General features: G+C 45.5%; 1 protein-coding gene across 1 annotated transcript in view; it reads right to left on the reverse strand.

Moving 5' to 3' along the window:
- Positions 1 to 25,707, reverse strand: part of LOC124776039 (alpha-1D adrenergic receptor-like) — a 629,857-nt gene that overhangs the window by 46,525 nt on the left and 557,625 nt on the right. The window contains exon 4 of the mRNA XM_047250879.1: positions 8,600 to 9,080. Coding sequence (XP_047106835.1) covers positions 8,600 to 9,080 — 481 coding nt within the window. The remainder of the gene's footprint in view (positions 1 to 8,599; positions 9,081 to 25,707) is intronic.

Below are 25,707 nucleotides of genomic sequence, written 5' to 3' on the forward strand. Positions count from 1 at the left end.
TAAGAGAAGTTTCGTCCTTGCGAATGATTGTTTTATTTGTTCCTACCAAACCTTGTCTCGCCTATCATTCTCAGACATCATGAGTGGTATACAATAGAAAGAAAATTATTTAACTATACATACTTTTTAGGAGATGCCAACGGCCTTGCCACAGTGGTAACACCGGTTCCCGTCAGACCGCCGAAGTTCAGCGCTGTCGGACTGGGCTAGCACTTGGATGGGTGACCATCCAGTCTGCCGAGGGCTGTTGGCGAGCGGGGTGCTCTCAGCCCTTGTGAGGTAAACTGAGGAGTTACTTCATTGAGAAGTAGTGGCTCCGGTATCGACAACTGACATACAGACGGGAGAGCGGTGTGCTCACCACATGTCCCAACATAATTGCATACCGTCACGCCTGTTGGCTGAGGAAGACACGGCGGCCGGTCGATACCGTTCAGCCTTCCAAGGCTTTTTAGGACGGAGTTAAGTTTGTTACGAGATTTATAGTGATTCATGACAGCTCCATTAAATTATCTATCTACTTACGAACATATGCTTGTCTTTCCTTTACATTTAAATTGATTTTCATAGTTTTTTTTATGTATCGGTGTCTTCTTTTGTATATTTATGTGCCCGTAGTACAGCTTTCCTAGTGACGTGTCATAGTCAAACATTTCAGTGCACATCACCTATCTTGTTACACGCTCAACATGACCTTGCTCGTAGCGACAATGGGAGCCGTTGAGGATGAAAATGGATTGGGTAACTGGGGTTAGAATGGACAGACATGGTTCTGACGGGTAAACAATAAAAGAAAGCAAATACTGAAGCTACAGGAAGAGGTGTAAAAATATAGTCAAAGGGTAAGGCGTCCTACTTTTAAATAAGCAGTGAATTAAGGGTGCGAATTGCGATGGTTAATCTGAGGGAAGGTGAAATTCGCGCTCTATAATTTTCATCATATTTCAGAATGCGTATATCCACATCATTGAGAGGAGAATGAAAGGCTAAGGAAGAGTGACCCAGTTGGCAGATGATCCCACAACCTTTCAGTTTCCAGCCGCACCCTCTACTGCTAGATCAACACACCGCTTGCGGCGTTCTGGAGGCACTGCTGCTGTTTCGAGTTACGGTGGCTGTTCGCTAGGTGGCTCACATAATGCAGAGAATTTGTGCGACATATTTATGAAATATGTAGACCAACCTTCCTCGTGAATTAGAGTTTCTATCAGTCAAGACGGGATCAAAGTCCCTGCAGCAGTTGCTGGCATCACTCAGCATATCCACGAAGATATGCAAATATTTTAATACGTTATTCTACAAGTGAAACTGAAGAAATTTTTTTATATAAACGTAGGTTAATGAAGATTTGGCCTGAAATTTAGCAATCCTCGATAATATGAAGCAATGCCATACGAGGTTAAAGTAAAGCACGATTTCATGTTGTTGTTATTGATCCTGTGAATCTAATAAAACATGTCCCAGACGAGTATCTGCAGTAGTTTTCCAAAACATTCAGAGAAGCAAAGAAGTAATTTCGCAAAATTTTTAATTGTTTAACTAGTTGACCTAATTTATTTTTTTTAAATTCCGGACAATCGTACAAGTATGCAATAGAAGTTGTAGAGAATTTAATTTTGGACAATTGATGGTAATAACGTTAGCTGACAGGACCTGTGGTCTAGGGGTAGCGTCTTTGATTCATAATCAAAACGTCTTCGATCCCCGCCGCCGCCTAAATTTTGATAAATAATCAGCATTGGTGGCCGAAGAGTTCCGGCAAAAGAAGTCAGCCTCATTCTGCCAACGGCCTTGTCAAAGAGGGCGGAGGAGCGGATAGAGGTTCTGGACACTCTCTTGTCCTAGGGGTGGGAAATTGCCCCTAAAGGCGGAAGAATCAGCAATGATCAACGACATGAGGATGCAGAAGGCAATGGAAACCACTGCGTTAAAGACACGTAACGTGTAACCACAGGACATGTGGCCTGTAATTGAAGAAGTGTCATGATGATCTCTCCATTGGCAAAAAATTCCGGAATAGTCCCCCATTCGGATCTCCGGGAGGGGACTGCCAAGGAGGAGATTACCATGAGAAAAAGATTGAATAATCAACGAAAGGATAACGTTCTACGAGTCGGGGCGTGGAATGTCAGAAGCTTGAACGGGGTAGGGAAACTAGAAAATCTGAAAAGGCAAATTCAAAGACTCAATCTAGATATAGTAGGGGTCAGTGAAGTGAAGTGGAAGGAAGACAAGGATTTCTGGTCAGATGAGTATCGGGTAATATCAACAGCAGCAGAAAATGGTATAACAGGTGTAGAATTCGTTATGAATAGGAAGGTAGGGCAGAGGGTGTGTTACTGTGAACAGTTCAGTGACCGGGTTGTTCTAATCAGAATCGACAGCAGACCAACACCGACAACGATAGTTGAGGTATACATGCCGACGTCGCAAGCTGAAGATGAACAGATAGAGAAAGTGTATGAGGATATTGAAAGGGTAATGCAGTATGTAAAGGGAGACGAAAATCTAATAGTCATGGGCGACTGGAATGCAGTTGTAGGGGAGGGAGAAGAAGAAAAGGTTACAGGAGAATATGGGCTTGGGACAAGGAATGAAAGAGGAGAAAGACTAATTGAGTTCTGTAACAAGTTTCAGCTAGTAATAGCGAATTCCCTGTTCAAGAATCACAAGAGGAGGAGGTATACTTGGAAAGGGCCGGGAGGTACGGGAAGATTTCAATTAGATTACATCATGGTCAGACAGAGATTCCGAAATCAGATACTGGGTTGTAAGGCGTAATCAGGAGCAGATATAGACTCAGATCACAATATAGTAGTGATGAAGAGTAGGCTGAAGTTCAAGACATTAGTCAGGAAGAATCAAACGCAAAGAAGTGGGATACGGAAGTACTAAGGAATGACGAGATACGTTTAAATTTCTCTAACGCTATAGATACAGCAATAAGGAATAGCGCAGTAGGCAGTACAGTTGATGAGGAATGAACATCTCTAAAAAGGGCCATCACAGAAGTTGGGAAGGAAAACATAGGTACAAAGAAGGTAGCTGCGAAGAAACCATGGGTAACAGAAGAAAGACTTCAGTTGATTGATGAAAGGAGGAAGTACAAACATGTTCCGGGAAAATCAGGAATACAGAAATTCAAGTCGCTGAGGAATGGAATAAATAGGAAGTGCAGGGAAGCTAAGACGAAATGGCTGCAGGAAAAATGTGAAGACATCGAAAAAGATATGATTGTCGGAAGGACAGACTCAGCATACAGGAAAGTCAAAACAACCTTTGGTGACATTAAAAGCAACGGTGGTAACATTAAGAGTTCAACGGGAATTCCACTGTTAAATGCAGAGGAGAGAGCAGATAGGAGGAAAGAATACATTGAAAGCCTCTATAAGGGTGAAGATTTGTCTGATGTGATAGAAGAAGAAACAGGAGTCGATTTAGAAGAGATAGGGGATCCAGTTTGGAATCGGAATTCTAAAGAGCTTTGGAGGACTTACGGTCAAATAAGGCAGAAGGGATAGACAACATTCCATCAGAATTTCTAAAATCATTGGGGGGAGTGGCAACAAAACGACTATTCACGTTGGTGTGTAGAATATATGAGTCTGGCGATATACCATCAGACTTTCGGAAAAGCATCATCCACACAATTCCGAAGACGGCAAGAGCTGACAAGTGCGAGAATTATCGCACAATCAGCTTAACAGCTCATGCATCGAAGCTGCTTACAAGAATAATATACAGAAGAATGGAAAAGAAAATTGAGAATGCGCTGGTGACGATCAATTTGGCTTTAGGAAAAGTAAAGGGACGAGAGAGGCAATTCTGACGTTACAGCTAACAATGGAAGCAAGACTAAAGAAAAATCAAGACACTTTCATAGGATTTGTCGACCTGGAAAAAGCGTTCGACAATATAAAATGGTACAAGTTGTTTGAGATTCTGAAAAAAGTAGGGGTAAGCTATAGGGAGAGACGGGTCATATACAATATGTACAACAACCAAGAGGGAATAATAAGAGTGGACGATCAAGAACGAAGTGCTCGTATTAAGAAGGGTGTAAGACAAGGCTGTAGCCTTTCGCCTCTACTCTTCAATCTGTACATCGAGGAAGCAATGATGGAAATAAAAGAAAGGCTCAGGGGTGGAATTAAAATACAAGGTGAAAGGATATCAATGATACGATTCGCTGATGACATTGCTATCCTGACTGAAAGTGAAGAAGAATTAAATGATCTGCTGAACGGAATGAACAGTCTAATGAGTACACAGTATGGTCTGAGAGTAAATCGGAGAAAGACGAAGGTAATGAGAAGTAGTAGAAATGAGAACAGCGAGAAACTTAACATCAGCATTGATGGTCACGAAGTGAATGCAGTTAAGGAATTCTGCTACCTAGGCAGTAAAATAACCAATGACGGACGGAGCAAGGAGGACATCAAAGCAGACTCGCTATGGCAAAAAAGGCATTTCTGGCCAAGAGAAGTCTACTAATATCAAATACCGGCCGTAATTTGAGGAAGAAATTTCTGAGGATGTACGTCTGGAGTACAGCATTGTATGGTAGTGAAACATGGACTGTGGGAAAACCGGAACAGAAGAGAATCGAAGCATTTGAGATGTGGTGCTATAGACGAATATTGAAAATTAGGTGGACTCATAAGATAAGGAATGAGGAGGTTCTATGCGGAATCGGACAGGAAAGGAATATGTGGAATATACTGATAAGGAGAAGGGACAGGATGATAGGACATCTGCTAAGACATGAGGGAATGACTTCCATGGAACTACAGGGAGCTGTAGAGGGCAAAAACTGTAGAGGAAGACAGAGATTGGAATACATCAAGCAAATAATTGAGGACGTAGGTTGCAAGTGCTACTCTGAGATGAAGAGGTTAGCACAGGAAATTCGTGGCGGGCCGCATCAAACCAGTCAGTAGACTGATGACCAAAAAAAAAAGTTAATTGAAACTGTATGAATGTGTCAGATATTCTGCTTTCATTAATACCATAGCACACGTGAATTCATGTTGAACCGGGAAAGAGAAAGCTCAGTGGTAAGGAAGCTGTACAGTGTACATACAATTTCACAAAACATTCACAAGAAATATTCAAAAATGTCTCCACCGAGTAAAACGCATTTGGTTGCACGCGTGCTCTTAATTTCGTCTAGTGCATTTATAATGCGAGCGAGTAATGCCTCACGTGTATTGGCTTTGTCCTCATAAGCTATGTATTTCATCCATCCCCATACACAAAAATCCATTGGTGTTAAATCGCGTGATCTGGTTGGCCACAGACGTTTAGCACCACGACCAATCCATATCTTGGGAAAATTTTCATTCAATTGTGTAGTAACGGCGTTGGTAAAATGTGGGCCACAACATCATGTTGAAAATACATTCGCAATCGCGTAGCAAGTGGAACATCTTCGAGCAGGCGGGGAATTTCTTCTTGAAGGAATTGTAAGTACGTCTTGCCAGTTAGACGTCCTGGGCAGGTGAATGGTCCAATAAAGTGTGAGTTGATAAACCCACACCACATATTTATGCTAAATCGCTGTCAGTAATTGCGTTGCACTGTTGCATGTGTCTTCAGACAATATGTGGCTCGTTATGTAAATTATTTATGACATCTCGAGTAAACTTCGCCTCATCAGTAAATAAAACCTATTTGTGTAACTGTCGATCAGTATTTAACCAGCTGCACAACTCCAAGTGAATGGCAGGGTCTCCCGGATGTAAATGATGCACTTTTTGTTTATGGCACTGATAGAGATTATTGTACGCCATACCTTAAATTGTGAAATGCCTAATCGTTGAGAAATACGTCGTGTACTGGTACCCGGGCTACTTTCAACAGCGTCCATAAAATCCTCGTCATCGTCTTCACCTATCGAGCGCTCGTACTGTTTACGAATGTTATGTACAGATATTGTCTCCCGTAATATTCGAAATACTCCGCTAACAACTCGTGCATTCGGAATCCTTCGAGTTGGATAACGTACGCGATATCCGTTAACTGCAGCCGTAGCATTACCATCACATTTGCCGTAAATAAACCCTATATCGGCGTATTCCTCTGTCGTAAATTTGAAAGGCATCCGTATTTCATAAATAATCCTGAAACTACAACAGTTACTATGTGGTTTTAATTAAATACACTTTTGTTATTATGTTCTGTCATTGAACAATACAGAAAACTAACTCATTTCAAGATTAGGATACGACTGAAACAACTCACTAAGTGTTGCCAACAATGACATAAACGTAACTACATTCTTAATGGAAAGTAAACAAATTTACTTGTATAATAATCTTTGCTTCTCTGGATGTTCTGGGAAACTACTGCAGATACACGTCTGGGACATGTTTTATTAGACTGAAGAGACCAATAACAAGGAAAGAAATGGAAATCGTGCTTTACTTCAAACTCGTACAGTTTTGCGACGCCTTCATATTAGCGAAGTTGCTAAATTTCAGGCAAAATCTTTTATTATCAGTTACTGTGTAACAAAAGACTTGCTGGCCTGTGTTTATACGAACATTTTTCTATATATTTACTTGTAGAATAACATATTAAAATATTCGGATATCGTCGTGAATCACCCTGTATAGACGGATGTGAGAAAACGACTTCAATCTATACATGATATTAACGCAGAAGTAACTCTGTTACGTTTTCACAACAAACCCGCTGACCTAAATTCGATGGAGTATAGTATGGAGACAGCCTGAACTATGAGGAAGAACATAGACGAGTTTACAGTGTGGAGTACTAGATACTTATTGATATGAAGAATGTTACGTTAATCAGTGAAAATTATTTACTCTTTGAAAAAGCTAGTTACTCCTTTAACTTGGATGTTTATCATGTTTGTGAAATTGTTTTTTGTTGTTGATATGTTTCAAAGTGATAAATCAATGGTTTTACATCTTCAGTGTGTTATAGTGTCCCTCGCGGCTTCGCCTTCGACGCCGCCAACCTGCAACGCATCTACACTTAGCAGGTTATCGCCGCTCGGCGCCTGTATTCAGGCTGGTTTCCGCAGTACCGAGCTCAGCGTCCAGAGGGTCTCCCGGTAACTACCCAGAGGGTGCGGAACATAACAACGGGTGTCGCTACCAACATGCACCTATTGCTGCCTTCTTCGCAAGGCGATAACCAATAGAAAATTTGTAACCATCAGCCATCCGAGCAATTCGGCGCTGAGCCGGCTAGAGCCAGTTCCGTCTTCGCCAGCCAGCAACTGATGTATCATCACCGTTTAGACATCGCCCCGGACCTGACGTCGCCTTGGCCACCCGGACGGCTGCGTTCTCGCGATCTGTGCTCCTCGTGAGACAGAATTTTGCATCAGAAACAGCAGACTGCATCCGAAGTTTACTTGTTCAAGTAAACAAAGTATAATCATCCCTAATTGTGACCTTGTGGAAGTATTCTGAGTGAGGAACACTTCATATTTAACTCCTACTTCCACAGCACTTTTTGCACAATGTACGTGTTGTATAATATATGACTGCTTCAATAGCACTGCGCGTAGATGCATACTCCTGCCCATGCCCTTATGTCTACTCTGCTTGGCAGTGATGCTGCACATACCATTGCATTATACAATGAAGCAGCTTGGGAAGGGGGAGAGCGTAATGCACACCATGAGCTATGCTTAATCCAACAGGCAGACAAGTGGGAGCAGCTGAAACCGCTGCACGTACAGTTGGTTACTTCCTTACTATCACCCATAAAAAAACAAAAAAACCTGAATTTCTAGTGGAGCTGCGGATGATACAGGGGAGGAAAACAAGCACACTTCGTAAAGCAACCATGTGTCGGAAGCCCATACTGCATGAGCACTGAGCGTGTGTTGATAACCCATGAGTGGAGCACATAAGACATTGTATCTAAGAGTGTTACGCCACATGTTCATTTAAGATATGTAGTTTGTTGTGATGTCATATTCTTGGATACCAAATCAGGAAAAAGTGGTTATCACTAGTGCTTGTATGATTTTTGACAGTCAGTGGATTCGCTGTGGAGGACCTGCACGTTGGCCTGCAAGCACCCAGCACCTCACCCCACTACTCTTTCTCTGAAGCTACGTGAAAGCCGAGGTATGTCCTACTCCTGTCGAATCAGAGGTGGAACTGGTGGCAAGAATTCTTGCAGCAGCCAACACACCATTGGTTTCCCCCCAAACATGGGACTCCCTATCACGTCGACACCGGCTCTGCACACAAGTCAGTTGTGCTTATTTTGAGTATTTATTGTAATGTAATACTGATCAGAACAATAGTGCAGTGAAAAACTTTTGACTCAGTGTTATTGTCAATCCTCTTGGGGCTGAAGCTCTTTTCTCCGTGTTTGCTTTAACAATACGTATGTTTTTGGATAGAAAATACATTGTGTGTTGCTAAAGGTGGACCCTATCCAACAACATTTGTGTTATTCTCAATTACACACTACAACGTCCTCCATATAGAGTTCTCCAGCAATATGCGTTTCCGACGCATAGTTGCTTGGCAAAATTTATTTGTTTTTGCCTCCTGTATCAACCCTGTTAGCTTGGGCACTGAATTTGAGAATGAGAGGTGATGCTCACCGTTCCGGTGACTCCTGCGGCGGCCGCTGGCGACGGGCATCGGCGGCGGGGAGGTGGGCAGCGCGGCGGAGGAGCCGCTGGAGAGGAAGGGCCGGCTGCTGGCGCGCGTCGACTGCCGGCTGAGCGCGGGCACCACCACCGCCTCGTAGCCGCCGTGGTGTCGCGCGCTCGCGCTCACCACCACCGAGTAGCCGCCGCAGCTGCCCGAGCCGGACGCCGAGGCCGAGCCGGAGGCGGCGTCGCTGCGCAGCTGCTCGCTGTTGCCCGAGCAGTCGGTGGCCGTCGCGGACTCGCCGCACCGCGCGACGCCTCCGGCGGCGCCGCCGCCGCCTCCGAGGCCGCCCCCGGCGCCGCCCCCGCGCCCTCCGGCTGCCGCCGCAGCGTGCGCTGCCGACGCGTGTCGGGGCGCCGACCGCGACAGGATGGAGTACGCTCTCCGTGCTCGCTGTCCGCGCAGCCCGCAACACCTGCCCAGTGTGTCCTGCAAAGCACCGCCTAGTTTACTTTGTACTTGCACCCGCACTGCTGCACAACATAATCAGCGCGCTCCGTACACCATGAGCACTACTGAATAGTCTGTGCTTGTTTAATTACTTACTATTCTCCAACAAAGTCAGTGTCTTTACAGCGTACATAACTAATAGTGGCGATCAAAAACTTTCCACTTGAGTCAGTGTTGCAGCGTATATGCACAGTAACTCGATTCCGATGCTTGTATACAGGGTGCTGCGCTTAAATCCGGAAAAATGAAACTGTTTTAAAAGCAAATTTGCTTGCTTGCTTTCTCAGGCCTTTGTCCCGCTCCAAAGCGGGGTCGGCTTTGTTATGACGGATTTGGTAGTGTAAATGGCAGAGGGTGGCCAGGTGCCCTTCCTGCCGCCACCCCGAACCTCCCGGGACGGAAGTAGTGTACCCCAGCCGTCTGCGACTAGTGTAAGTCAAGAAATAGTGCGAACGTTTTCAAATGTCTGTGAGTCGTGTAAGTGAGGCGGAACTTGGGGACCAGCCCGGTATTCACCTATCGGGATGTGGAAAACCGCCTAAAAATCACATCAAGGCTGGCCGGCATACTGTCCCTCGTCGTTAATCCGCCGGGCAGATTCGATCCGATGCCGGCGCGCCTACTCTAGTCCAGGAAGCAGCGCATTAGCCCTCGACTACCCTGGCGGGTCTTTTAAAAGCAAATTTATTATAATGAAAATCCTTTTACTTGTTAGCACTAGTATCTTTCAAGAGTAGCGTTTTCGATGTAACCACCGCTATGACCACATCCAATCTTGTCCTGAACCAATCGCACGCACTATTTATAGCAGCTCTGTCGGTATTCGCGAATGCTGCTTCGATAGCTGTGTGTAGAGATTGGACTTCAGGTGCTTCGTCTTCTTGGTCACTCTTTCGACTACGCTCCAAACATAGTACTCGAGGGAGCCAGAACTCCTATGACCAGAACATGTTATCTGAGAGCTAGTTTTGGACTGAATGACTCGTACGAGGACATATTGTCTGTTGAAAGACATATTGTCTCTCTGAGGCCACAGTTACCATCCACAGTTTCACGACATCTGTCAGAACTTGCTGATAAACTTCTAACTGATAAACACCTACGAGTTGAACCCCGACTTTTCCGAAGCATTATACTTGGCCACAGTATCGTAAACACCTGATCTCGGGTACCCGAAGAATCGAACTAAACAGTGGGCGAGCGCCCAGTGCGAAGACTCTATATAACCGCTGCTCTTCGTTTATACTCCGCAATTGAATGTAACATCTCGCCAATTTTGAGGCTCTGGCTATTTACTAGTTGCCTACAGATTTGAAGAGCGCCATTCGCGACCTCCGGCTGAACTGCGACATGACGGGAAATTCAAACAGAAATATTCCTTATTTAAGCGCCGCACCCTGTACATGCACCAACATGTTGGGAAGCGATTAGTCTGGCATTCATATCTTTCCGTCAAGCGTGTGGTAAGTGCGGAAAAACTATGGCTACAGTACTACCAAATGCATCCAAACACGAAAAACCCCGTGTTTTTCTTAGCTGCCGAAGGATAAACACCGGTAGACATCCATCAAAGAATTAACGATATGTGTGGGGCAGCATGGTTTTTCTAATCATGGCTGCGGTATGGTCCGTATGGTCCGCCGAGATCCGTGTTGGCCGCGCTTCGACACGAGACGCCGGTCGATCTGGGATGTCAGTCTCGCCCATTACGGGCCAACTGAAGTAGGAGACACTCGAGCACCCGCCCAGTAGCCCTGATCTCTCCCCAAGCCAATATCATGCCCTCGGCTCCTCAAGAAGGGCCTTGAAGGGTTGACGATTCCTGTCGGAACAGGATGTTCAGCAGGCACTTACGGACTTCCTCACGCTACAGCACTCAGTGTTTTACCAACTGGTATCTTCAACCTGGAGCGTCGATGGGATGATTGCGTCAATGGTGACAGCGACTTTTTCTGACTGGCATATCGATTCTGCCCTGTGTGGCCTTCGAATAGAAACTGTTCGATCGCCCATTATACAACACCAGTACCACATTATGATCTACCTGTATACGCTATCAAAACTACACTACTGACCGTTAACATTGCCACACCACGAAGATGACGTGCTACAGACGCGAAATTTAACCGGCAGGAAAAAGATGCTGTGAAATGCAAATGATTAGCTTCTCAGAGCATTCACACGTGCTGAGATGAGGAAAGTTTCCACCCGATTTCTCATACACAAACAGCAGTTAACCGGCGTTGCCTGGTAAAACGTTGTTGTGATGCTACGTGTAAGAAGGAGAAATGCGTACCATCACGTTTGCGACTTTGATAAAGGTCGGATTGCAGCCCATCGCGAATGCGGTTTATCGTATCCCGACATTGCTGCTCGCATTGGTCGAGATCCAACGACTTTTAGCAGAATATGGAATCGGTGGGCTCAGGAGGGTAATACGGAACGCCGTGCTGGATCCCAACGGCCTCGTATCACTAGCAGTCGAGATGACAGGCATCTTATCCGCATGGCTGTAAAGGATCGTGCAGACACGTCTCGATCCCTGAGTCAACAGATGGGAACGTTTGAAAGACAACAACCATTGCTCGAACAGTTCGACGACGTTTGCAGCAGCATTGACTATCAGCTCGGAGACCATGGCTGCGGTTACCCTTGACGCAGCATCGCAGACAGGAGCACCTGCGATGGTGTACTCATTGACGAACCTGGGTGCACGAATGGTAAAACGTCAGTGTTTCGGATGAATCCAGATTCTGTTTCCAGAGTCATGATGGTCGGATCCGTGTTTGGCGACATCGCGTTGCACGCACATTGGACGCGTGTATTCGTCATCGCCATACTGGCGTATCTCCCGGCGTGATGGTATGGGGTGCCATTGGTTAGGCGTCTCGGTCACCTCTTGTTGGCACTGACAGCACTTTGAACAGTGCACGTTACATTTTAGATGTGTTAAGACCTGTGGCTCTACCCTTCATTCGGTCCCTGCGAAACCCTACATTTCAGCAGGATAAAGCACGACCACATGTTGCAGGTCCTGTACGGGCCTTTCTGGATACAGAAAATGTTCGACTGCTGCCCTGGACAGCACATTTTCCAGATCTCTCACCAATTGAAAACGTTTCGTCAATGTTGGCCGAGCAACTGGCTCGTACAATACGCCAGTCACTACTCTTGATGAACTGTGGTATCGCGTTGAAACTGCATGGGCAGTTGTACCTGTACACACCACCCAAGCTCTGTTTGACTCAATGCCCAGGAGTATCAAGGCCGTTATTACGGCCAGAGGTGGTTGTTCTTGGTACTGATTTATCAGGATCTATGCACCCAAATTGCATGAAAATGTAATCACATATCAGTTCTAGTATATTATATTTCTCCAATAAATACCGGTTTATCATCTGCATTTCTTCTTGGTGGCGCAGTTTTAATGGCGTGTATCTGGATAACCCATTGTAACACAGAGTTAACCACTGGACGTCATGAGAGGTGAGCTCGCAATGAAGAAAGTGCGTGCTGAAAGCTGTGTTGTCATTACAGAAGCGTCCGCCCAGTTAGCTGAATGGTCATCGTGACGGACTGCCGGCCTAAGGGGCCCGGGTTCGATTCCCGACTGGATCGGGGATTTTCTCCGCTCAGGGACTGGGTTTGTCTTCATCATCATTTCATCTCCATCCGGCGCACAGGTCGCCCAATGTGGCCCGCCGTAAGGGGCCTCCCGGCCAATGACGCCAAACGCTCATTTCATTTCATTTCATTACAGACGTAGTAACAGCAGAACGAATCGTTCAACACACGTCAATGACTTACAATGTGTACTAATAATTCGATTTCACCTGAGTAACAAATCCTTCAAGGTTATTTCAACCCCAAGTCGACTGTTGCTGATGTGACAGTGAAGTGGAAGCGCGAAGGAACAACCACTGCCAAACCAAGATCAGGCATGCCTCATGTACTGAACAACAGGGATCATCAAGGGCTACTGATGATGTGTTAAAAGTCGCACGAAATCAGAGGAAGGAATCATTAGTGAGTTTCAAAGTGCTACCATCTGTTCAGGTAGCACAATGACTGTGCTTATAGAGTTGGAAAGAATAAAGTGCAATGGTCGATCAACTCTTCATAAGTCGTAAATTTCTGTAGCCAGTCTAAGCGACGCTTGATGTGGATTGGGTTTCGCAAACATAACCTGCCATATCGTGTAGTGCGAAAAGTAAAGTACGGAGGAGGTGGTGTTGTTTTCGTCGTTAGAATCTGATCGACATGGTGCGCAGAAGAAAACGCAATATATGCAAGATACGAATTCATTTTACACCATTGGGTACTACGTTAAAGTGGAGGAACAGTTCATGGACTATGATTGTGTCAACATGACAATGCTTGTGATATAGCAATATCAGTGAGGCAGAGGTTTGAGGACAATATTATTCTGAAAAGGGTCCCAAATAGCACCACATGAGACATCTTGGGGATAAGTTAAAGCTTATATTTCACTCCAGACTCCTGCGTCCAAGATCACTACCTTCTCCAGTTTCTGCTCCTGAGAAACAGGCGGGTGCCTTTCCACAACGAACATTTAGATACCTCACTGGAAGTGCACCCAGCAGACTTCAAGCCGTCGAAAGGGCGAAGGATGGATCTTTCCGGAAGTAATGTCCGCTAATAGGTGTCCAGATATCATATTGTGTAAAGCCGTGCCACTAGATGCCTGTTGTCAGAGAGGCAACGGACACAGTAAAAGAACAGGGCCCCATGTAATAGCGCTACGTGAGTAGCCATGTCATTGCAACAAATAGTGGCCGTCACATTGCTTGTGTGGTGATGGGCGAATGTTGGCACTTCTGACTATAGCGTCGGCGCCAGGTGACATGCCTGTACGCTATTGTCAACATCCGAACGAGGACTCGGGTGTCGAGACATTACAAAGCGATTGTCGTGCCACAACAAGCTGGAGCCGTAAATATACTATGTGATGAAAAATATCCGGACACCTGCCTGAATATGACTTACAAGTTCAAGGCGCCCACCATCAGTAATGCTGTAATTCAGTATCGTGCAGGACCACCCTTAGCCTTGTTGACAGTTTCCGCTCTCGCAGGCATGCAGGCATACTTTAGTCAGGTACTGGAAGGTTTCTTGGGGAACAGCAGCCCATTCTTAGCGGAGTGCTGCACTGAGGAGAGGTATCGATGTCGGTCGGTGAAGCCTGGCACGAAGTCGGCGTTCCAAAATATTCCAGAGGTGTTCTATAGGATTCCGATCAGGACTCTGTGTAGGCCAGTCCAGTACAGGGATGTTATTGTCGTGTAACCATTCCGCCACAGGCCGTGCACTGTGAACAGGTGCTGGATCGTGTTGAAAGATGCAGTCGCCATCCCCGAATTGCTCTTCAACAGCGGGAAGCAAGAAGGTGCTTAAAAATCAATATAGGCCAGAGCTGTGATAGTGCCACCCAAAACAAAAAAGGAGTGCAAGCTCCCTCCCTGACAAACACGACCGCGCTATAACACCACTGCCTCCGAATTTTACCGTTGGCACTACACACGCGGGCAGGTGACACTCACCGTGTGTTCACCATATCCACACCCTGCCATCGGATCGGCATATTGTGTCCTTTCAACTGCTAATTGTTTTATTTTCAAGTTTCATGTCAGATTACAAATGACAAAAGAAATATTTTTTCGTTGTGTTATAGTTACAAATTACCAATTTGCGTATCTTTTCTTTTACTTGTAATTTGAAACCATACATACTGCCAAATTTCATGCCTGTAGAGCAACGAAAAGTACCCTATATGTTTTGATGAGTGATTTTGCGAGTATCAAAATATGTGACATACACTCCTGGAAATTGAAATAAGAACACCGTGAATTCATTGTCCCAGGAAAGGGAAACTTTATTGACACATTCCTGGGGTCAGATACATCACATGATCACACTGACAGAACCACAGGCACATAGACACAGGCAACAGAGCATGCACAATGTCGGCACTAGTACAGTGTATATCCACCTTTCGCAGCAATGCAGGCTGCTATTCTCCCATGGAGACGATCGTAGAGATGCTGGATGTAGTCCTGTGGAACGGCTTGCCATGCCATTTCCACCTGGCGCCTCAGTTGGACCAGCGTTCGTGCTGGACGTGCAGACCGCGTGAGACGACGCTTCATCCAGTCCCAAACATGCTCAATGGGGGACAGATCCGGAGATCTTGCTGGCCAGGGTAGTTGACTTACACCTTCTAGAGCACGTTGGGTGGCACGGGATACATGCGGACGTGCATTGTCCTGTTGGAACAGCAAGTTCCCTTGCCGGTCTAGGAATGGTAGAACGATGGGTTCGATGACGGTTTGGATGTACCGTGCACTATTCAGTGTCCCCTCGACGATCACCAGTGGTGTACGGCCAGTGTAGGAGATCGCTCCCCACACCTTGATGCCGGGTGTTGGCCCTGTGTGCCTCGGTCGTATGCAGTCCTGATTGTGGCGCTCACCTGCACGGCGCCAAACACGCATACGACCATCATTGGCACCAAGGCAGAAGCGACTCTCATCGCTGAAGACGACACGTCTCCATTCGTCCCTCCATTCACGCCTGTCGCGACACCACTGGAGGCGGGCTGCACAATGTTGGGGCGTGAGCGGAAGATGGCCTAACGGTATGCGGGACCGTAGCCCAGCTTCATGGAGACGGTTACGAATGGTCCTCGCCGATACCCCAGGAGCAACAGTGTCCCTAATTTGCTGGGAAGTGGCGGTGCGGTCCCCTACGGCACTGCGTAGGATCCTACGGTCTTGGCGTGCATCCGTGCGTCGCTGCGGTCCGGTCCCAGGTCGACGGGCACGTGCACCTTCCGCCAACCACTGGCGACAACATCGATGTACTGTGGAGACCTCACGCCCCACGTGTTGAGCAATTCGGCGGTACGTCCACCCGGCCTCCCGCATGCCCACTATACGCCCTCGCTCAAAGTCCGTCAACTGCACATACGGTTCACGTCCACGCTGTCGCGGCATGCTACCAGTGTTAAAGACTGCGATGGAGCTTCGTATGCCACGGCAAACTGGCTGACACTGACGGCGGCGGTGCACAAATGCTGCGCAGCTAGCGCCATTCGACGGCCAACACCGCGGTTCCTGGTGTGTCCGCTGTGCCGTGCGTGTGATCATTGCTTGTACAGCCCTCTCGCAGTGTCCGGAGCAAGTATGGTGGGTCTGACACACCGGTGTGAATGTGTTCTTTTTTCCATTTCCAGGAGTGTACATGGACGTACCGTCGGTCACGTTGACTTAGAAGCTAACTCTTATTGCACCGAGAAGGGACAACAGACTTTGGTACGTGACATAAATTTCAGGTTTATATGTCTTCCCGTTCTCAAGAAAATGAGGTCTTAACAGACGGACGAACAGAGAAGGAGTCTGATAAGAAAGGAGAAAAAAAATTTTCGTGAGACATACGTAAAAAGTTACAGTTATCGTACTTTTTCCTCCGGTTATACTTTGAAACCTTCATTTCCGCCAAATATCATGATTCTAGGCCAACAGGAACTACCCCAAAGATTTCGATGAGTGAGTTTGCTCGTATTAAAATATTTGACATAACGAGTGTTATCTTTTGATTGAAATGACTTAGAAGCTTCAGCTTTTTACATCAACAAGGAACGTTACATCTCATTGTGTGATATAAACTTGATACGTCTATCCGTTCCAGAGAAAAATGGTTTTTAACAGTAGGACAAACGAATAGACAGATGGACAACAAATCGATACTATAAGGGTTCCGTTCATACCGATTGTGGCACGGAACCCTAAAAATTTTAGATTTTAAGAACTCACACTATCGAATTTCTTGATGCCAATACGTATAAAATCGCGCTTCGAGGTGAAACCAAACGCACAGATTAACCGCTGTTGTTCCGGCTCCACATAGCTGGACGCGGTAACATTGCAATGTGGCTGACCACAATCACGAGCTGTGGTCGGGTGCGCCGGGAAAAGACCAGGCAGCAGCTTTTCGGCCAGCTCTATATTACATGCGCAGCTGGCCATAGATTGCGCAACAGTAAAAAATAAGTTTTCATAGGAAGCAAGGACGACAATTGATGAAGGTTTCTCGGGTCTCCAGCCGGGTGGTAGCGTTGATATCTCGCGACGTGTCGGGAAGTCTCATACTACCCATCTTCTGGCGAAGTGTCGAGATTCGCAGAGAGCTGGCTATTTATATGGGCGGTCACCCCCCTCCACTAGACCTCGGGTGGCTGCGGCGGACCAGCGGCGTACGCGCGGTGGTGGGGATGGCGGTCGCCCCAGCGGCCGCGGTAGTTTCTCGGTGTAAGCATTCGGTCTGTGTCGGCGGCGGAGGACGTTGACGGGCGCGCTCCCGACGGATTGCCGCTATTGCAGGGTTCCATGCTGCGCTGAGTTGGTATCCCTCATCTCTGGTCAGATTGTCGTGAATCCTTATTTCTATGGATTCTTTGATAACGCTTTCCCAGAAGCTAGATGCTTGGCACAGTACCTTCGTGTTTTCGAAGTTGAAAGTGTGTTCTTCATTTATGCCGTATTCTGCTATGGCTGATTTTTCTGTGTGACCTAGTCGCACACATCTGATATGTTCTTCGCAGCGTTTAGACACGCAGCGCTGTGTTTGCCCAATGTATTGTTTTCCACATTCCTGGTGTGTTAAGATTCAGCGCATCTTTGGCAGAACCTAGGAGCTCCCTCGTGTTAGGTGGTGGTCGGAGAATGGTTTTGATATTAGATTTGCCCAGAAATCGTGCAATTTTGGCCGAGAGCGGACCCACGTACGGAAGGAATGCGAGTCGTTTGTCTTCTTCTTCTTTTCCATCATCTTCTTCTGGGGTTCTCACTGCTTCCTTCTTCCTTTTAAGCGCCCTGTTGATCTGCGTTTCGCTGTACCCATTTTGGTGGAAGACTTTCCTCAGGTTTTGCAGCTCCGATGGTAGGCTGTCCTTGGCGCAGCCGTCGTGTGCCCTATGTACCAGGGTGGTCAGTACTGTTTGTCTTTGTGCTGGATGGTGGCAGCTTGTTGCATGAAGGTATAGGTCTGTGTGTGTCTTCTTCCTAAGTACTGCATGGCCTAGTGAACCATCTGCCTTCCTCTTCATTAAAACATCAAAGAAGGGGAGGCATCCATTTTCCTCCATTTCCATTGTAAATTTGATGTCCGCATGGATGCTGTTGAGGTGTTCAAGAAACTCATCTAGCGCCTGTTTGCCATAACCTTACACGACAAAAGTATCGTCGACATAGCGGAAGAAGTGCTTTGGTTTCTGTCTGGCAGTTTGAAGGGCCACCTCCACCTACAGTCACATAAGGACGACAATGCTTAGCAGAGACAGAACACACGCATGGATCGGGCGAGGAAATCACCAGTATGCTTCGAAAGGACTCGGCATTTGCCGTAAGGCCAGGTCGTCATTCAAAATGGTCGAAAATTCGATTTTACTGCATTTCTTGAAAGCTATGTATGTCTAGAATGTTGGGAGGAAAAGGTTTTTTAATCCGTGCGTTATAAAAGTTTCTAAAGCCCACTGTTGGAAGCAGTGTCACGGCCGCCGTCGGACGCCCTAGGGCGGAGACGCCCAGCTCAGGTGGAAAACTTGCCGATCCCTTACGCACGTTCACAAAATGATTTATATAGCAGTATGGATGCAAAAATATTCGCCGAAAAAACTACCGAACAACGTGTGCGGGCTGCCGATGGTAGCATATCCAGCTTAGCCAGACCCGTTTTTCTCGCCAAAAAGAACGAGGAAATTGCTTGCCAGGAACAATTCGAGTTAGTGGGAGGTCTGGTATACGGTCCTTGAATTGCAGACTAAACTTAAGTAACGAAAACACTTTTTTTGGTCAAACTTTGGTGAAAATCGGTCAAAACATAATTTTTGGTCTGCTATATAGGAGTAGCCATTTTGAATATTGAAAATGTAACTTCAGAATTGTGTTCAGAGACATCAAAATACATAATAACACGTCATTTTTAAGCAGGGCCTCGATGGGTAGCCGTGTGGTCTAGGGAGTATTGCCACTGTTCGCGCGGCTTCACCCGTCAGAACTTTTGAGTCCTCCCTTGGGCATGGGTGTGTATGTTGTCCTTAGCGTAAGTTAGTTTAAGTTAGATTAAGTATCGTGTAAGCCTAGGGGCCGATGACCTGAGCAGTTTGGTCCCATACAACTTACCACAAATTTCCAATTTCCTTTAAAGATATTTTTCTCGAGAAATGACTTTTCAAAACTGCTTGCAACATAAAACAAACCAGTTCCACCTAGTAACCTTCGCATTTGACCCCCCAAAAAGTAATCACATTTCTTGGGAGCTTATACCTACAATATATGAAATTTTTTAAATTACCTATAATGACGTTCAGAAAAAACAGATCATCTTGAACGACTAGCGATAGGACGTTCATATTCACTTGACATGTACATTAGTATGTTCTGCAGAAATGATTAACATCTGAACCATGTCGGCCCGTGGGTTCAAGATCAACATCGTTACCGCTGCGTAACACCACCGACCGGTAAAATATGCCTGTGGCTCTCGTTGTAGTTATAAACCGAAGATAATGAATCAGTGTGACTTGAGCAGACCTGCAGGTTCCTTGCGGATGTATGCGCGAATCGTAAGGTCAAATCAGAGAGTTTCAAAGAGGGCGCATTATTGGCATAAGAAAATGTAAACTGTCCATCCAAGAAATTGCTACTCGTGTGGGAACAAATATTTCGGCAGTACAAGGGGTGTGTGACGAATGATTCACGGAAGGTCGTAGAACACAACGCGATGGGTCAGGTCGCACCATCCAGACCACCACCCGGAAAGATCGACACCTCACATGAATGACATTACAGGACAGATAAGATCGACACCTCACATGAATGACATTACAGGACAGATAAGATCGACACCTCACATGAATGACATTACAGGACAGATAAGATCGACACCTCACATGAATGACATTACAGGACAGATAAGATCGACACCTCACATGAATGACATTACAGGACAGATAAGATCGACACCTCACATGAATGACATTACAGGACAGATAAGATCGACACCTCACATGAATGACATTACAGGACAGATAAGATCGACACCTCACATGAATGACATTACAGGACAGATAAGATCGACACCTCACATGAATGACATTACAGGACAGATAAGATCGACACCTCACATGAATGACATTACAGGACAGATAAGATCGACACCTCACATGAATGACATTACAGGACAGATAAGATCGACACCTCACATGAATGACATTACAGGACAGATAAGATCGACACCTCACATGAATGACATTACAGGACAGATAAGATCGACACCTCACATGAATGACATTACAGGACATAAGATCGACACCTCACATGAATGACATTACAGGACAGATAAGATCGACACCTCACATGAATGACATTACAGGACAGATAAGATCGACACCTCACATGAATGACATTACAGGACAGATAAGATCGACACCTCACATGAATGACATTACAGGACAGATAAGATCGACACCTCACATGAATGACATTACAGGACAGATAAGATCGACACCTCACATGAATGACATTACAGGACAGATAAGATCGACACCTCACATGAATGACATTACAGGACAGATAAGATCGACACCTCACATGAATGACATTACAGGACAGATAAGATCGACACCTCACATGAATGACATTACAGGACAGATAAGATCGACACCTCACATGAATGACATTACAGGACAGATAAGATCGACACCTCACATGAATGACATTACAGGACAGATAGGTGTCCTCATCTGCTCTGGCGCAACAGTGGAACAGTGGAACACATCGTACACTATTAGGGGTGACAGTCCATCGCCGTTACGTGCACGTCGTCCACTTCTCCGCCTACCTTTGGCGAATGTGCAGAAACATAACTTTAAATTTCAGAGCAAAACCCATGGGAACTGAAACTTTCTTAATGCTAGTGTCATGGTCCCAATGACCCCCTTCCTCCCCCCCCCCCCCCCCCCCCCGAAGTATCAATAGTCTTTGGTTTAGAACTGGGGGTGGGAATGGCATGAGAGAGTTTTTGGACGAATCCAGGTTTTCCTTGTTTGAAAATCATGACCGAATTTTGGTTCCCCAGAGACGGAGGGAGTCACATCACAGTGATTCCATTCGCACAACACATACAGCGTCAACTAAAGGCCTTATGGTGTGGAGTGCTACTGGGACAATAACAAATCACATTTTGTGTGTGTCCAGTTTGCTGTGGCCACTGTGACCTACATGAATGACAGCCTGAGATCCGTAGCCATTCCCTTTGTGCACAACACCCCAGATGCCATTTTTCAGCAAGACAATGCACGACCACATGTTGCTGCACAAACACGTGTCTTCTCGGTGACACAGAACACCGAGACGGATCTGGCCCGCCAGATGACCAAGCTTGTCACAAATCGAAAATATGTGGGATATGGTGAAACTACAGGTGCAGCGCTGAGACCCCAATGCCAACCACTACGGATGAACTTTGGAATCAGGTGAATACAGCGTGGATTGCTATACCACCGGACGCCATTCGCGCCTTATACACGTCGATCCCATAAGGCATGGAACAAGATATCAGGGCCGTAGCGGAATCAGTGCCTACTAGGCAACAGGACACGTGCTGAACCGAGGTGACTGAAATGCTAATAATTTCTGCAGAACATACTAATGTACATATGCTGGGAATATGAACATCCTGTCTCGAGTCTTTCAAGGCGATCTGTTTTTTTCTGAACGTGAGTGTATGTTTCGTAAAGCTATAAAGAGTAAAAAACAACCTAATATCGAACTCAAAGTTCGAGTTAGCGCCATAACGCTATATTTATTTCATTGCGTTTATGTATAAGCTCACATAAATTACTGACTGACTAATGTTATCCATTTTTGAAATCAGTTAACTCCTGAGAGGCTACACTGCATGGAATCTGCGTACTTAAAACTCGTAGGCCCTTCCAGAATGAGATTTTCACTCTCCAGCGGAGTGTGCCGTGATATGAAACATTCTGGCAGATCAAAACTGTGTGCTGGACCGAAACTCGAACTCGGTACCTTTGCCTTTCGCTGGCAAGTGCTCACCATCTGAGCTACCCATGCACGACTCACGCCCCGTCCTCGCAGCTTTACTTCCGCCTGTACCTCGTCTCCTACTTTCCAAACTTCACAGAAGCTTTTCTGTGAACCTTCCAGAACTGCCAATATCGGTGCACAATCCGCAGAAGAGTAAAACTTTCATTCTGTAATCATCCCCCAGGCTGTGCCAAGCCTTGTCTCGGCAATATCCTTTCTTCCAGGAGTGCTAGTTCTGCAGCATCGCAGGAGAGTTTCTGCGAAGTTTGGAAAGTAGGAGACGAGGTACTGGCGGAAGTAAAGGTGTGAAGATGGGGAGTGAGTCGTGCTAGGGTAGCTCAGATAGTAGAGCACTTGCCCGCGAAAGGTAAAGGTCCCGAGTTCGAGTCTCGGTCCGGCACACAGTTTTGATCTACCAGAAAGTTTCGTAGGCCCTTGATCAAACCACAATTATGTACACCATTATTTTCTTGTACTGAAAATCTAAAATAAAGTTAAAAGGATGATCAATCATAATCTCCATACATGTCCTTTGTAAGTCTTATCATTGTCTCAAAAGCAAATTTCGAAAGTTTCCCTATCTTTTGCTCATTTGAATGAGAACCTGGCCTTAAGTGATTTACGAAAAATACGCATAAACTTAAATCTTGATCCTTTGATGGAGATTTCTATCGCCGCCCTCACGAATTCGGATCCAGAGGGTTATCGCTAAGCTACCCCTCTCATTAAATGTGTTTCGCAATGGATTGATGGTACTGTTGTTGAGATATTTGACGGTTCACGAAAATGTCAGGAAATTTGAAGCCATCAACCATTCGGTACATCTAGTTCCGACCATGTCGCTCGCTAGAAGCTGGGACTTTGTAACTGGTGCGTCCTTAGTGACATTTCTGGTCATACTTCCACTTTATATTTAGCCGGGGTAGCTATTTTTGTGGTCTAGATCCCGAGCCGTGTTGGACAGAGGACTTTGAAACTCCACTGGGACAGGCCATTTGTCACCTGAGATATGAGGAACTCGCGCGCGAGAAAAGCAACCTGGCTAATGGCGTAGTAAATTAAGTTGGATTTATTTGTTTTGTATTTTACAAAAAATGATAGCGGATTACGAACACCGAAGAAAAATTCCAACTCAAGAAAATTAATCTCTAAGTAACTGAAATAAATCACACGAAGTGACGCGGCTTAAAAAGGAGAAGATTGTACTGAAGCATGGCACCGTAACAGACTCCAAGCACACATAATCGGTACGCATATAACAGCATGTTTACCTAATATGTTCCAAAATGTCAAGGATCAAAACGGGATTTTCCAGTGCCAATACGTCGTGCTCTGTTGGTGATAAAAGGGTATGGTCAAGTGTTTTGGATAGCGTTAGTGTCATTATCCTACAATATAGGAGGACTCATACACATTTCCTTCTCCTTGAGCCAAAGGAGTAAATCAGTGGATTCTTTTTGCATTTGATGTTTTGATATGGTCCACAGTGGGTTTGATGGAACTTATGGAGGCACCATTAGTTCGTCGGCTATTTTTCGTAATCCCCCAAAAAACTTTTTTTTTACTGTACTTTAACCGTCACAGTCGATCCAAAACCCAGCCGAGGAATCTAAGACGACCATGAACAGTAAATGACTGAAATTTTTACGATATATTCCTAAGATCCCGATCTCGAACAACCTTGTAAATTTTCTTTGAATCTTTACTTTTATACGTAAAATCCGGTATGAGGCGAAATCTAAATAATAAATAAGCACAGCAAATTGCTCAGATTTTCATGGAATATTCTCTGGGCATTTATCCAGAAGATCTATCTCCCTGTTTTCAAAAATCTTTATCCGTTATCGAGAAGCACCACAAAAACCTTTTATTTTGGGGGAGGGGGGGGGGGGGGTACCAAAGCCCAGACGCGGACTGTGAGACGGCTACGCACATAAAATGCCTGTAATTTTAACGATGTGTTGCTATGATCCCGATCTCGAACAGCCTTGGAAATTATCCTCATTCCTACATCCGTTTCCTTGACACAGAGGTTCAAAGTTACCCCACCTGTACAGCTAAAACACTCGTAAAATCCGGTGTGAGACGAAATCTTTCATTTATAAAGTGGCATATCACAGAGAACATGCTGTAAAGAGACTCCGTTGTCATCTGGGAACCCCTTTTGCGTTATTTATGTTTCACTGAAGCAAACTATCTAACTTTTACTGACCAATAATTTCTTTTTATATGCAGCAGGGACAAGTAGAAAACCAGCGGAAAAATTCTCCTATAGGAGCAGAAAAAAATGCGAATATATTCCTGTTTATTTAAACGAATCTGACTGAATACTGAGATACGAGATGCCTCATTGTACCTTCCTTCAAGAGAAAGAGAGTAACACACTGGCAGTGGAACATACCTGAGACCAACAGAATAGTACTACTAAAAGAGAGTAGGATACATTGTCAGGACGGAGGAGGACGGTGGAGAGAATAAGGAGAAAGAGAAAGTGGAGGTGGGAGTTGGTGACAGGCAGCGATAATGAGAGAGTATATGACAACTATAGCGAGGAACAGAGAGATATAACGATAGAGAGAAGAGACACCAGCAGTAGGAAGGAAGAAATGAGATGTTAGCAATAAGAGAGAGCAAGAGGGAGACGCTGACAGTGAGAGCAAACTGTTGTAGTAGGGCCGAACGAAGGGGACTGTGGCCGTGACATTGGAGGCAATGACAAAGAGACACAGACAACGATAATGAGAATCAGTTGAGCTGCATGAACTACTCATAAAGGGTACCTGGGAGTGGATGGGTATGAGCGACTTACAGCGATGGACTAGTTCGTGTGAGTTACAGTTAAGGGAGGTTGTGAGATTCTGAGGTGAGTTGCATGTTAGAAAGAGCGTGAATATATTACTATGGCAACATTTTTGGAGAAATTTTTAAAGGTTCTGCCGAATGAAGAATGTGGTCCAATTTTCAGTAAGAGTCTTTTAAATAAATGGGAACCTGTTCATGTTTCTTGTGCTGAGATGGGAGCATTTTCCGCTTGTTGAAATAATTCTGCAGCCTTATAAAATTACTCGCAGACACTGTCCTGGCTGTAGTTCGACACTGGAACTCGAGTCGAGCAGACAGTCGGAACGAAGTTACCACATAGATGAAATGGGGGATTTACAACCAATTCGAACCAAGGGAGTTTCTCCACGCTGCAGAGCTGACTTACTAATAATGCGTGTCACTGATTGAGAGCGATGATATTAATAAATCACTAAATGACATTCATGACTTTTCGCTTCGTGAATAAGTGAGACCCGCTGTGCACGACTATCCTTCGGTTCCTAAACATAATTCCGCTTTCAATTTCAGGAACGAAAACCAATATAAAGAGTGAATAAGTGGTGACAGCGACTTGTCCAATAATAGGCCAAGGGTAAGACACACAAGCATGAGTTACCATCATGCGATGCGAATCTGCTTAGGCTGGTGCAGTATTC

This window comes from Schistocerca piceifrons, chromosome 2, assembly GCF_021461385.2.
Source record: "Schistocerca piceifrons isolate TAMUIC-IGC-003096 chromosome 2, iqSchPice1.1, whole genome shotgun sequence".
In the NCBI taxonomy this organism is placed as follows: domain Eukaryota; kingdom Metazoa; phylum Arthropoda; class Insecta; order Orthoptera; family Acrididae; genus Schistocerca; species Schistocerca piceifrons.